Raw genomic sequence first — 15,802 nt, 5'->3', positions numbered from 1 at the left:
CGGTAAAACTTGGAATGAAGTTCACACCATAGCTGAACAAAACTTATTACTAATTAATTAAAAATTGGCAAGATAGATGAAATATCCTATGTTTGAATATAGATAGAACTAGCTACATAACCTTCTCAGTTAGTAAAATAGGGCAGCCTGTTGATAATGAAGAATTAAAGCTCCACTCAAGGTGCACTTCAAACCTAGGTATTTGTGATTGTCGCGCAATAAAAAAGTCAATAATATTAAATACTTGGGAATCATACCGTAATAGATGATCATCTAAAGTGGGATGTATACATATTAAGTCCGTCTGTAGAAGAATTAGGTATTTATCTATCAAATAAATAAAATTCTAGATAAGAAAAATTTAGAAAAATCATGCTCTAGTCTAGTTGAATTAATTCTGCAGTATGGCATAGCTGTTTGGGGGGGGGATGTTTCAACTGTCATATTGAGGGGGAATTATTCGTGGCGCAAAAACTAATCTAAAGAGAAAACTATTCTAAAGAGACCTAGATTGTACCCTTTTTTAGCATATCTAAATGACATTAAACTTATACCAAAAGACTAGTACATTATGCCATTAAGCCTGGGAGGAAGCTCAAACAGAAGTAGATGATCTCCTATGATTCCTGCCCAAATGTTTACTGAAAACTGATGTTGTGGAAGATTAGGATTGATGGCATGAGGATTCTCAGCTGCCCAAATATATTGGTTGTGGACGTTAACGATAGCTGTTCTTGTAAAGTGTGCCTCGTCGGTCAATAAAACGGTTGTTAAAAAGTTTGGGTAAACAAGTTTTACTAAAAACCATCGGCAAATACCAGCACGGGGAATACAGTCTCGTGGCAATAGAGTATGAACTTTCTGGAGGTGGTATGGATGTAATTTTTGCTATTTTAGTATCCTCCAAATAATAGATTGATTGACATTAAACTGCACTGACAATTCTCTTGCTCTCTTCTCTGGATGTTCATAAATTTCATTAAGAACTTGTTCTTCTAACTCAACAGTCATAGTACATCGGGGTCTGCCTGCATAAATGTGCTCTTTGGATATCAAAGAATCTGTTTCAGACAGACGTTGATGAATAGTGGCAAAAAACTTGGACATATTCGGTTAGGAGAGTTCTCTTGATACAGACGTCTTGCTTCAGTACTATTACAGTAGTGTCCCACTCCATACATTAAATGCATGTCAGCTAATTCGGAGTATGAATAATGTCTAAGATTACCTGCCATTTTTTAAAAAGTTAACACTCAACACAAAAGCAAAGTGGAATGGTTACAAATAACTGGTTAATAGATTAAACAAAAAACACAGCGCGGTTACAGTAGGCCTAACTTACAGTTTGTTTTTTTTTGTTCAACAGTGAGCTAAAATATTTCTGAAAATAATTTTCAGCTGATAATTTCATTTGAATATTTTCTTATTCAAAACATAATAAATCAGCTGTTTTGGAACAGCTGTTATTAAAATCCATGTTTTATTTGCAATCAGCTACAACCTATGCTGAGATATTAGCTCTCTCCTCATAAAACAGCAAATTTTTATGGTTTAATGTACTACATAAGAATACATTTTATTCAACTTTTATTTGAATTTAGTTTACACAGCATACATAATTATTTTCAGAATTGAATTCTCTACAATTTTTATTGCGAAAAATTATTTGTTTACTGGTCATTAAAGAAAGTTATTGGGCATCAAACGTAGAAGTCTGTGTTTTTCTACTTAAATTTTTTGCATATTTCAACTTTTTTCTCAAAAACTGCTCACACTACAGCTTCCACACTAGTTTTATTCAATTTTTCAGATATTTTTCCATATGAATCCAGCATAAGTTTTTCAAAAGCTAGTCCCCAAACAATTCAGCATCGGCGGTATCGGCGGTATCTAGCGCAAGGAAATTTTGAATAAAGAAATTGGTTCTGGACTTCTCTCATGTATCCAAAAATGTTATATAAAAAAATCAGAACTACAATAATGTATTGCAAGCACACGACCGTTTTTATGTCTATATGAAGATGGATGAAGATGGCATGAGCCTACGTCAGACTCCGACCTCTCGGCCGGCAAATGCTGGCTTCTGATATGAATTAGCCTACATAACACCGCGTACAAAACACCGCGTCAAATATCAATTCCTCACATGAAAACCGCCGTATTGATAAAAAATAAAATGAATATGTGATTCAATCAAAAAAAAATCTGGTGTGGCGCACTCACACAACTTTCCTTGCCGTTATGAAAATTGATCACCTGACGCTAAGTGTTCACACGCATCTCAAGTCTACTATGTTGTTACAGGTATTCAAAGATTTGAGCCAGCTGGTAACAGGGCAATAACACTGGAGACACACGAGGTCTGCTAGTCTAGTGAATTCACTATAGTGAATGATTTAATAGAATCAACAGTTGCCAACAGTTTGCAATTGAGTAATCACCTTTTCTCGAATTTCGAGCTTATTTTCAATTTTAAGTGAAACTGTTACTGGACATTAATTGTAGAGATTTTCATGCTCAATCTTTTCCACTTGAAATTTTTTGTTTAAATTTATTGTATCTGGATCCTGATAATTGGGAATCTGAAATCAAACTTTGCATAGATGGGGCGAAGTTCCTGAAATTTTTACAGATATGCGACTTGTGGCAGTTGATAGAGCTTATCAATGACTATTTTAGGTATAAATTTGATCAAAATCAGTGAAGCCGTTTTAGAAAAAATCTCGAAAAACTCTGTTTTTGACAACATTTTCGCCATTTTAGCCGCCATCTTGAATTACATTTGATCAAAATTATTGTTCGTGTTGGATCCTTATATTACAAGAAATTGGGATACCTTTTGTTCGGAAAGCAATACTTTCCTTACTTATGGTAATAGGGCAAGGAAAGTAATAAACTAGCTTTAGATCAGTATGTATTTTGAAAACATTAATTGATTCAGAAAAGTATTGAAAGTCCTTGAATCGATCACTATATTGAACCGGTAAAACCGATTCATTTGTGTAAAGGCTGGTAACTTATACGTTTTGGACTTATATTGAACAACAATACGACAAAATGAAGAGAATAAATATAATTTTATGCTGGTCGTCCAATTATATATAGTATTTAAAAATTATTGTTTTTTATTCGACAATAGTTTGTGAAAGTTGATAGTATCGTCGCCCGGAATGCTATTGTAAACGGCTAAACACAAAAAATGGGAGTGCGTCAGCCACCAAAGGTGGCACTTGATTAAGGTCCTATACCTCAAGCCGTTCATCAAGCCGTTTAATTAGTTATTGTCTGACATATATTAGTTACTGTTTTAATTTGATGTTCTCTTCTGTGATAAAACATTCATATCAATTTATTCAAAAATGTGTTTCATATACGGTAATTAATTTTAAACTAATTTTAAACAGCAGACCTTTAGTAAGAGAACACCTTTAGTATTAGTGAGTGACATACATCCAACACAAATTGGTGAGGCCAAGGTCTATAAATACAGGACATGACACTCGTGTTCCTTATGGAGCAACCATTTTATGGGGTCTTCATGGTGGTACATTTGAAAATCCAATTCAATTCAATTTGCTCGTAACAAAATTATGCATTTTAAAAACAATATTCTAGTTCAGATAATATGTGAATTCAGGTTTTCAATTCTTTAATAATGAAATTTCAATAATAAATGCTTCAATTATTCATTTATTTATTATTAATAATTGTTCTTATTCTTGTAACTTAAGAATTATGATTCATTGATGAAGTTTGTAATTTTGACCATAATTAGTATATTATGATGAGAATTATCAATTATTAAGGCTTGAGAGTTGAAAAATCGTGTTCAGCGACCGAAAATACATAAGATAGCGTTCCTGAAATGCATAATTTGAATGCATAGACTAGTAGGAGCGATGCGATAGACAGGCCATTACGCGCATTAATCATGGGGGAGGACCGCGCCGCAGCGTAACAGTGCTACTTATCCCCCTCCCACCACCGCATCTATGATCGTAACCCCCAAACTATATATATATCATTGGATTCAGCAAGAAACGGCCTACAACGTTTATTGAGAGCCTTTCCCTCTAAGTCGGCTAATTACTTGAATATTCGAGAAATAACAGAAATTCCATAATAAAAAAATACATTTTTCGAGATATTTTATTTTTTTAAGGAAAAACAATGCGGTTTATCGCAAAAATGTATAGGACCACATTGAAAGCCAGTTATGTGTACATAATATTGAGGAAAAATTAAAAGCTGTACTATGAATAGTAACTGCAGGACAGGCGATTTTATAAACGCGCGTTTTTTACAACTTACCCCCCTCCCCCCCAAGCTGTCGACCACCCTGGGACGTGACGACATCGAGTTTCATATACACTAAAGACCCCCTAACAATAATCCGAAGTCAAATTCTCTGCCTCTCTCATGTATGCTCAATGTAAGCCAGCGCCTGGACTATGGTCTAAATGAGGTCGCCAGGAGAGTTCAGAGTCCAGCACTACTCCAAGTACCTTTGCCTCGTTTGCTGAACCTATGTTTCCATCTCTCGTATCCAATACTGCTTCCCGAGCCGTCCTGAATGGAATATGCATAGTCTTATTGTAATTTAGTACCAACATATTTGAGGCCAGCCATTCTTCTAGTTTCTGAAGAGCTCTTCTACTTTCAGATTCCATATCACGCTGACTGTTACTTTTCAATAAAATACTTACATCATCAGCGTATAAAACACAGTGTGCTGGCTCAAGGTGTGGTGGCAAGTCGTTAATATATAGAAGGAAAAGCAAAGGACCAAGGACTGATCCCTGAGGACCCCACTCCTCGCCTGTAACCATTCCGACTGATACACAAAAGAGTGAGACTGTATTTCCACCCGCTGATGTCTCTCATCAAAGTATGATACGAACCACTTGAGAACCTTGCCTTCAAAACCATATAATTTCATCTTTTTCAATAAAATTTCAATGTTTACAAGATCGAAAGCTTTGGAAAGATCGGCAATCAGGCCACATCCCCTGGATCCTCCATCCACAGAATTCAGCACTTCATTTATAAAAGGAAAAAGCGCATCACCTGTAGAAGTGCCGGGCCTGAATCCAAACTGTTTAGGGGTCAGCAGTTTTAACTTGTTCAAGTACTTTCTTAATCTGTGGATCACTACGTATTCGAATATCTTTAAAAATACAGGTGGATTGGCAATCGGTCTGTGATTTTAAGGAAGCTTGTGGTTACCTTTCTTATAAATGGGGACTACCTTAGAATATTTCAACTTTAACGGTACACAACCGGCTTTTATTGATTCATTGAAGATATAAGTCAGAGGTTCAATTATATGTTCGGCTGTTTGCTTTACTAGATAGTTTGAAATATTGTAGTGATCATAAGATTTTGTAATTTTTAATGATTTAATTATCTATTTCTGAGTTCTGCTCTACTTATTGGATCAAATTCTTTCAAGTGGAAAGTGCGCGACTGTCGATGAACACTGCTAAAGAACTTTAAAAATTCATCTACTTCAGTATATTTACAGATAGATTGTTGTATTTTCAGAGGAGTATTTATAAAATAATTATTTAGTAAATCTGCAGCTTCTTTGCCTCCTTTTATAATTCCAGTTTCATTGGCTATGTTTGTTTCTAATGTTGGAGCGGTACTCTTTCCTGTCTCAGTCTTAACTAGTTTCCATATTGCTCTTGTTTGAAGATTTTTTTATAAATGTACTAGCGGCAATTTTTTTTGGCGGCATTCAGGACCTTTCTATAAGTATTTTTATAAATTCTAAAAAAGGATTCTAAGTTAAAGTATTTTATACCTGCCGATGTAATTAAGTGAATCATAGTACCTACCGATGATGGCATTTTCAATAACAAGCTCAGTGTCTTCAATCTGGCTCTAGATATCTTAATACCTTGAGTAATCCACGATAGCTTATCTATTTTTCCCCTGCCCACTGATCTTTCTGGAACATATTGATTACAGTGACCTATATAGGAAGGAGTTCATGAAGCTATTGAACATCGTATCGACATCTGTAGATTTGTAAACAGAGCGCCAGCATTCATTTGAAAGCCCGTTTTTTAAAGCTGTTACATTTTTTTGATTAATTACTCTGTACTTTTTACTTTCCCCGAACGGTAAAATTTTTTCTCCTTAGAATTGGATTTTAATTTCTGTAATTTTAGTCTAGCACTACCACCATCGTGATCAGAAAAAGAGCAGGGAATAGTTCCGCCAGTAGAGAGAGCTGATGGATAGTTCGAAATAATGTAGGTAGTCAATTTCTGTGGCTGAATCTTTAGTCACTCTTGTTGGGCCCTTAGTTATTTTGTTTAAATTGAATGTTGTTCAACAATGCAGTACCGAGCTAGCTGCCGATGCGAACGGACGGTTGTAGATTAGCTCTGATAGATTAGATTACCTGCACAGTTCTGCAATCGGACTACAGTGAATAATAACCAACAAATTGAAATTTCGTTTATCTCTAAGGCAACTTATAAATTAATCTATTATTTTATCGTGCGCGTCAACTATTTTGTTGGTAATAATAAACATAAGTGCATCATGTCGGATGACTGTACAAAGTGTGAGCGTCCAATTTCGGCAAAATAGGGGTTTAAATGCAACGAGTGTAATAAATGCTTCCACGTGTCTTGTTTGTCAGACTCATCTTCAAAACTAGGAACCAGAAATAAATCACACTGGAAATGTGATAAATGTGATCCGGATCAGTGTTCTACGCCAACTATTGAAGATTCCGTCACTATTAATGAACAATCGGAAGTGCTAAAAAGAACTAGCGGCACTCCGCGATGAATCCAAGGTAGGATGGTCTAGATTAGAAAAAATTCAACAAGACCTAGGATCAGTAACTTCTGATTTTGCTGAGCTTAAAGTAAAAATAGAACAAACGATAACAGATACTGTTCAAGTTAAAGAAGATGTTGAAAAAATTAAAGATGAAAATGTTCGTCTCAATAAAGCTGTTACTTAACTGCGTACTGAAGTAGCTGATCTACAGCAGCAGTCGAGAAAAAATAACATAATATCTGGAATGCCATACACAAAAAATGAGAATATTGGTGTGGTGCTGGACAGTTTAGCATGTTACTTAGGTCTGAAATTCGACTGGTACGATATATCTGCTGCTCATCGTCTCCCAATCAATAAAAAAGACAATACATCTTCCATTGTAGTGAATTTTGTATCCAGAAATTTGAAAGCTGATTGGATGGCGGCAAAAAAGCAGACGCGAATAACAGCAAAAGATCTCCATCAAAGTTTCCCTGCTACGCCCGTCTACATCAACGAACATTTAACGCAACAAATGAGCCTGGTTTACAAAAAAGCAAGAGAAATGGTATCTAAGAAGAATATTGCATTTGCTTGGATCAAGGATGGACGTCTGCTGATCAAGGTGACTGCGACCGGAAGGACATACAGAATTCGTGGCCTGGAGCAGTTGGAGAGCGTGACGTGTGGACCGGCGACCACTCACGGTTCCGCCGCTACCACTGCTGCCACCACCGACGCCGTTACCGCCTCCAGACCACTCGCCGCCACCGCCTCTGAACCACTCGCCGCCACCGCCTCTGGAACACTCGCCGCCGCCCCCAGACCACTCGCCACCGCCGCCTCCGGATCATTTAAAACTACACCGCTGCCGCCCAACACTACCACCAATAGGCCGTCCAACATATTAAAATCAGGCATCATGGCCAAGAACACAGGGTAACGTGAATCTAGATGCAAGTAATACAGAACTATTATATCATAATATATAAAATAATAATAGAAAATCAATTTCTCCCTAACTTGGATAATTTATGCATAACTAGGTACAGCTAACAAAAATAAATTTAGTGCCTAAAGTTCCGTATACTAAAAATAACACAGTACCGGAATATCGGATAGTGTTATATGCTCTTGTCATTACATTATATTTGCAACAAATAGTGATTGAAATGGGTTTAAAATAAATAATAAGGAATACCGGTAAGTGTTAAATGTTTTCTCCAGTTAAAAGTCTCAGTACCGGTTTATCAAAGTAGAAAATAACTTATCTTTTGTGTAGATATCATCTCTGGTACGGGAAATTAATAATAAATTCGATTAATATTACGTTTCTTACGACACTTACCGGAATGATTAATGTACACTTCTTAATCCATCAAGTTGACTAATCGAACTATATTATTTATCTTGAAATTAAGTCGTGTTCTACTCAGCGAGTATTGAATGTAATTTTACATTCTATCCTCACTGGTTTTACTAATCTATTCATAGGCTGTACTTGATTGAATAATGGAGTTAGTTTATTAATATTTATTTGCTGAATTTGCTTTGCTTTTTTCTGCACCGTATAACAATATATGTATTTAAAACAACCCTTGATGATTTAATATTTATAAACATGTTGTATATTTCTAATTTTGAAATCAGAGTTTATGGAAAAGTATGGCAAAATAAAATATGTTATACTGTAAATAGAATACGTCAGAATAAATTTTATCATGGAGTACCGTACATTAGAATGACTTGACTATTCTGCATATTATAATGCCAAGGTAGGTCATTACCATGAAATAGCCTAATAAAGTAATAATGAAATAATTGAAGTGCAGTGATTCTTCAAAGCACATCTCTTTCAAAACTATCTCTATCGATTACGGTTTATCTATACTACTTATCTCCAATCATTACCGTAACAAATAACGCTTTGCTAGATAGAATTTGAGTAGAGGCTGTGCCTAAATTGTTGGACTACTGTCTGAACACCGTCAGCTTATTCCATTTCAATTTATTGAATGGTACTTTATAAATGCTTCTAGAGAAGGCCTACCTTATACAATTAATTAAATCAGACACTTGAAGAAAATTTAACTTTACAAACTTTTCAAACTTTACCATTATTGTTAATAAGCCTACTTCATTTCTATCCCTATTTCCAATTATGTATGATTTATGTTCATTGAAAATGCCTTATGCAAATTTGTCTCATTTTCTTCTTCATACTACACTTATCATTCCAATCGAATACCTGTCCTAAAATTTAAAAGTATCATCTTGGAAATAATTATAAATGCTTACCTAAGTACCGTATATTAGCCTATTTGTTTAGCCTACTGTAATTGAATGTCTTATTATCAGAATTATAATATTTTGATATTAATTATAATTGGATACCTATATATTGATCGCTATATCTATTCATAATGATACTACTCCTATATATAGGACTTCAATATCCGATAATTAAACTACATAGGTACTTCAAGCATCTGTTGTCTTTTAAAATGGCCTATGGCAAATCAAAATCGTTATCTTACATTAATTTGTTTCTTTTCAATCAACAGATTTACTGATTTTAGTTTGTTAAGATAGGGATTATATTTTTCTGATATTTTGTAAAGGTTATTCTACTAAAATTATCACAATGGTATCACTCAGACCTTGTGGTCCGATTGTAGAGCTGTGGCTCTGGGTTTTTGCCACTATGAATGTTTTTGACGAGGATGATGATGAGAGTGCTTTGTTTAATGAATGCCTCAATTCTAGTAGTCTATGTTGTCTAAATAACTTGTCTAAAGTTGAGTTTAATAGTAAGTTATTTTTATTTGTGGATGACACAGCAATTGTTTCATTTGGGCCTACATGGAAAGATGCCTTCGAAATGCTAAAGACCTTTTACAGGTCAAGAAGTGGCTTGACCAGAATAAACTCACTCTCAACGTTGATAAGACCAAGTAACTACCCATATACTCCAAAATCAATAGTGCCCCATCGCAGGACCTCGTCCTCAAACTTCACTCATGCGATGATTATAAGTCGGCCACCTGTGGCTGTGGGGTATTGCAACGTGTGGAGCAATATAAGTATCTTGGAGTTATAATAGATCACAGACTGAGTTGGGCTACTCATGTTGCATACCTAAGGCAGGCAGCGGGTTCGAAGAATGATATATGCAATCAGACTCCTGAAAGAAGTTCTTCCTCTTTCCCAACTCAGAGTAGTTTACTTCTCATACATTCAATCAATAATTTCATATGGCATCCTGGCCTGGGGAGGGGCCTCATCGGCTACCTTGGAGCCCCTGGCAGTAGCACAGCGTGCAATTATTAAAAACTGCCTGAACAGGAATAGTCGCTACCCAACGGAGTTAGTTTATCAGGAATTCCATGTAATGGATATCAGACAGATTTATATTAAAGTTTTAGTAATTTTCATCTGGCATAATAAAAATACAATTTTCATTTTATCAAACCACATTTACAATACCAGACACCAAAATAACATTGGCATTGTGCAGCCACGCCTGCTAAATAATTGTACCAGGACTAACAGCCACTATCTATGTCACATTCTGTACAAGAATATCCCAAACCATCTGAAGCAAATGGAAAATGTTGTCAGCATTAGCACCTTTAAATGCTACCTTAAAAGGTGGCTGTTTGAAATTGGTAGGGACGCCGCATCGCGGCTCATCCAATCCGCCTATATCCATTGAACATCACCCCTGGTTGTGAGTGTTCATCTGGATATGCAGGACTCTGTATGCCACTTGAAATTATTCAGTTCGTACTACATTTTTTTTATTTTTTCAGTACCATATATATGTATATAAATATATATATTTTTTAACTACAGAAATTTGGGTTCAACAACATTGATTGCTCTCCACATCCTCTAAAGATGCTTTTTTATTTTTTATTTACTCTACTTTACTTATTCTATTGTTTTTGTTTTTTTTATTGTAAATCTTTAACTGTCAGGTTGTTGTAATGCAGTTCACGGTGCTCATTCCCCACACCCAGACTTGTTGTCTTTGTGGGGAATATTCACTATTTATCTAATGTTTCTGCTGCTGTATTACCTTTTTTTGTGAATAAAGATAATTTGAATTTGTTAATAAATCTTTGAACAAACTGCTGTTTCTATCATCCTTATTGTAATCTACATTCAAGTCACCGCATAAACATACTATTTTACCTTTCTCTTTTGTGACTTTTGATAAAACAGATCTAAGTGATTCGATAAAATTTCGAAATCCGAATTGGGAGCTCTATACAAACATAAGACTATTAACTTCTGTGGCATCTTTTTCAATCTCAATTCTATAGCGGATACTTCAAATACACTTTCAATAGCTAATGAGACTATGTCATTTCTGATATTACAATTGTTGATAGATCTGTCACGAATGAATATACAGGACCCACCTCTATTTTTTAGTTGTCCAATGAACTGTGATCTCAAACTAAAATCAGGAAGAGCAAAAACCTCTAATTCATTCTGTCGCAACCAATGCTAAGTCAGACAAACAATATCGAAAGAAGTTCCCTCTTGTGACAATAGGATTTCAATGTCTAATTTAGAGTTTAGCAAGCCCTGGCAGTTAACGTGAAAAACCTCACATCCTATAAAGAATCATTAGTACCTATTGGACAAAACTGAGATATTTGAGCCCACCTGATTATCCATTGACACGCGCACCGCCCCACCACAAGACTCACCTGCATTTCCTCTTCGTGTACTGAGTCGACTTTCATTCATAAGTTGTTCTTTCAAAAGTACCCTAAGTTTAAGTTTTCCTTTAATCTTATTCAGATGGAGTCCATGTCTCGTATAGTCAGCTATTTCAAAATTTCCCATATCCATGAGATCGATTCCATCAAGCTGTGAGATCTGTCCGGTCAACCATGCATTGAACTTACTAACATTAACGTTGATGAGTGGTCGGTCGTAGCGATAAGGTACGGTTGCGACAGATACCCTAGTCCGTCTAGCAGTCTTTATGATCGGGTCCAGGTCAGCGTCAGTAGGCTGAGTTGTAGAGTCAACTATGTCATTTGTTCCGGCTAGTACAATTACCCTATCGTCAAAATCGAAATCGGAAGTCAATTTTTCCAAGTCATGTGTTACTGCCCTGAAATCCCCTCCAGGTTTTGCCATTACCGTAGCTTCAAAACAATCGTCGTGAACCATACGATTCAATTCCCATCCCAAATCCTTTCCGAGGCTGTCTGCTACTACCAATACTCTCCTTCTCCTTTTTACCCTAGCTTGACTTGAAGGTTTCTTTGCATTTCTAGCTTGTTTATCATTATCTACATCGTTGTGCGCTGCATCACAGTTATCTAAAACGCTAAAATAGTTATCTGTCATAGTAACGGGGTTTTGAGTTGTTACACGGTTGAAAACTGTATCACCTGGAGAATAAAAATTTCTAAGATCACTCAATTCCATGTCAAGATTTTTATTTTCAGCTCTCAGTACTGAATTTTCGGCTTCCAGCACCTCAATACTTACTCTCATCTGTTCAATTATTGTTTCACTTTCCATTAATCTCTTGTCCATGTCCATAGAGTGATCAATTACGTCATTCCATTGTTTTTAAGTATTTCCATATTCTCAACCAGTTGATTATTTTCTATTTTAAGTGATTCTATGGTTTCGTTGCAATGTACATTCGATTGTTGAAAATCTGAATTCAAAGGAGACTTGGAAGAATGTGGTGTAGGCTACTACTTGAGAAAATAGTGTGAATAGAGATACGATGTCGGCTGTGTCGTTTAAAGAGGCGAGAGATTTATCTAGTACTGCCTGGTTATCACTCCACAGTCTTCCTGTCTAGCTTTAGCTACTGTCTGTTTTAGCTTTTTGGTCAACTGATCGCATTTTTTCTATTAGGGCATCATAAGCATGAGATTTAGCATAGCGATCACTGAATTCTTTGGACTAAATTTGCCATAGACAAGGTAAAGATTTATATACTTCTATTAAATCACTCAGGAAATCTTTTTAATTTGCCATATTTATTCATTATGATATACTAATATTATAGACTCTATTAATAATTATGAAACACTTGAGAACTAAACACTAATATATTTAGCAATAGGTAATAATTAATAAAAATTACGAGACAGGCAAACTGAAACTAGAGGTTAGGATTCGTGTGCGCATGCGCGAAAACGTACTTTTGGCCTGCCAGTTTGCGCAAATGGCTTGAGCAGTGTTTCAGTGCTCATTCCAATACTCCAACCGCAAGCCGATTTTCTGTCAGAACAGAATTTGCTCAAGCCAGATTTTTTGGCTTGCGCAAGCCTCAAGCCACCGTTCACACGCACAAATTCAACTGCGCAAGCCAGTTTGCACAAATGGCTTGAGCGTCTAAACCCGGCTTTAGACTTGCCAGTAATATTTATAGGTTTTTTATTGAAAATCGTTTTTGATATTGTTTCAAAGGGGATAAATTACTGAACATTCTGATGTCACTCACTTCTATGTAGTGTTAATGGTTAATTTGCTATGGGGGCTCAAAGTTGGGCAATTTTACGTTTGAATGCATGTTAAGCTGGGCCGAAAGGTCGGAGCATGACGTCACACCATAGCTGACTGCGTTCTCCACGCATCTTATTTGATCAAGGCAACCTTCTATATACTATACTTGGATCATGACAACATGCTGCTCTCATGACAGTAGCCTTAAAGGGTACGTCCACAATGCACGCTGGTTAAGCAGGTAGTCAGATTCAGATTTTCGGCGCCGAATATCTGACTCTGGTGTATCTGACTTGGAGGTGTCCAAAGTGCAAGCAGGTTGGCAGGTTGGAAACGTCACCTGCCCGTTTGTGATCAGTGTATCATGGATCTTACAAGAGAAGAGACAGCAGCTTTACTGCTGCTTACTGACAATGTGGTGACGAAGTTAAGACCTGTGAGAAGTGAAGTGCATCCTATTAATAAGTTAAGATCTACTTACGGGGAATACTCACATCTTTTTCCGCAGCTTCTGGCCGATGAGAACAGATTTTTCGAATATTTCAGGATGAGCCCGAACACATTTTATTTTATTCTGTCGAAAATCGAACACAAGCTTACCAAAAACTGGGCGAATTACCACAAAACCCCTATTCTTCCAGAGGAGAGACTGCATATCACGTTGAGGTATGCAATGAAACAAATTTTTCTCAGTTACATTATTTATTATTTTGTAATAAGAAATTAGAAAAAAAAACATTATTTTAATTACATTACATTCGTGCCTCCTGAGAACTCCCCTTGATTCTGCGGAAATGTTCCTTGGGGGGATGTCATCATTGATAGTTGGTAGTTGTTGTTGACAGATGGCGGCCTGCTGTCATAACAAGAGCTCGCTGTAGATGGCCTGCTGCTTGTATACTGGGCGACTGGGGTAGATTGGTGTGAGTGTTCACCAAAAGCAAACTCATCTACAATTTGCTGAATCCGGCTCCGAAATCTAAGCTTTTTTTCTGGGGCAATTTTTGAAATGAACGGCAACAGACTTTTAAAAAACATCAAATCATCATTTTCAGGTTCCTTCTGAAGAGCATTTTGTATTGTAGCTATCTTCTGTTGCTCCAGCTGCAATATCTTTTCGTTGTACTGTAAATTGCCCATCACTCGCTTCCTTTTTTTTTGGCAGACTTGAAAGTTCCTTTGGCTCGTTTGAAACAGCAGAATGGACGTCCCCCAAGTCACCAGTAAGCGGTTCTTCCCCAGCTAGAGAACTTCAGTTCCGGCTGTGTCTTCAGTTTCCTGATGATCAAGGACGATGTTTTCCTCATTTTGTTGATAATTTTCTTCTTCGTTGACGGAAGGTACTTTTTTAAGTTGCTTGAAGATGCTCTAGGTCTAACTACATCTTTCAAAAAAACCATAGCTTTGAAGTAAGGCCATTTAGGTTCACTTTTATTTTCGGCTGTGTCCCCCGATCTTGCCAGCTTTATTTTGCTGCACTCTACGCTAAATTGATCCCGCAGGTACTTCCACTTCTTCCGAAGCACAGGTTCTGAAACCAATTACAGTTTGTTATATTGATATAAGGAATTTGTTTCAGGTTTTTGTCAACGGGTATGTCATTTCGAGGATTGGCATTCTCTTTTAGAATGGGAAAATCTACAGTTGCTAATATTGTTAAGGAGACAGTTACGGCAATATGGGATGAATTGCAACCACTTTATATGCCTACACCATCAGAAGAAGATTTTAGTAAAATAGCTAATGATTTTGCTGAAATATGGAACTTCCCACACGTGATTGGTTGTCTAGATGGCAAACATATCAGAATAAAGTGTCCAGATAATTCAGCTGCAATGTTCTTTAATTATAGAAAGTTCTTTTCTATTGTTCTGCAAGGTTTAGTGGATGCATCCTACAAATTTATAACTGTTGACGTTGGAGGTTACGGAAAGCAAAGTGATGGTGGAACTTTTCTTGCATCTCACTTGCACAAATTCATTGAATCTGAAGATATAACATTTCCAGAACCTAAAATGGTGCCTAATACAAATGTCCAAGCTCCTTTTGTGATGTTGGCTGATGAAGCATACCCGCTGCTGCCTCATTTAATGACACCTTACAAGAGAAAGAACTTGGACCCCACGAAAAGGAATTACAATAAGAGACATTCAAGAGCTAGAAAACAGTTGAGTGTGCATTCGGAATCCTGTATGCAAAATGGAGAATACTTTCAAAAGTACTAGATACGGATGTTGAGTTGACAGAAATGATGATTAAATGTGTATGCGTTATTCACAACACAATAATAGATCGAGAAGGCTTTCAAAGACATATGACAGAGGTTGAGGTCCTAGGGGAATCAATGGTGTGTCAAAGGGAAGGCAGGCAATTGGACAACGCAAAGGAAATCAGAAACACGTTTGCAAAATTATTGAAAAATATCCGCTTATCTACAAACACAATTAAAAGTGTAAGGTTTTGTGTCAATGTAACTGCCTTTTTTAGCAAAACTTTAATCAATCAATCATGTTCACATTCAATCGAT

The 15,802-nt window shown here is 36.4% G+C and overlaps 1 protein-coding gene across 1 annotated transcript; it reads left to right on the top strand.

The window, feature by feature from the left end:
• Window positions 1-13,607: 13,607 nt before the first annotated feature.
• On the top strand, window positions 13,608-15,515 carry LOC120350093 (protein ALP1-like). Its single transcript, XM_039422336.1, has 2 exons — window positions 13,608-13,941; window positions 14,855-15,515. Exons 1-2 carry the CDS (start codon window positions 13,640-13,642, stop codon window positions 15,498-15,500), a joined length of 948 nt encoding a protein of 315 aa, XP_039278270.1. The 5' UTR covers window positions 13,608-13,639; the 3' UTR covers window positions 15,501-15,515.
• Window positions 15,516-15,802: the final 287 nt, after the last annotated feature.

This window comes from Nilaparvata lugens, chromosome 2, assembly GCF_014356525.2.
Source record: "Nilaparvata lugens isolate BPH chromosome 2, ASM1435652v1, whole genome shotgun sequence".
Taxonomy (NCBI): Eukaryota; Metazoa; Arthropoda; class Insecta; order Hemiptera; family Delphacidae; genus Nilaparvata; species Nilaparvata lugens.
Note: the sequence above shows the minus strand (reverse complement) of the source record. Positions and strands in the feature narration are given on the sequence as shown.

Coding starts and splice junctions, on each gene's coding strand:
- LOC120350093 (XM_039422336.1), top strand. CDS start 13,640: ATGGATCTTACAAGAGAAGAGACAGCAGCTTTACTGCTGCTTACTGAC. Junction 13,942..14,854: donor AGACTGCATATCACGTTGAG/GTATGCAATGAA, acceptor AATTTGTTTCAG/GTTTTTGTCAACGGGTATGT.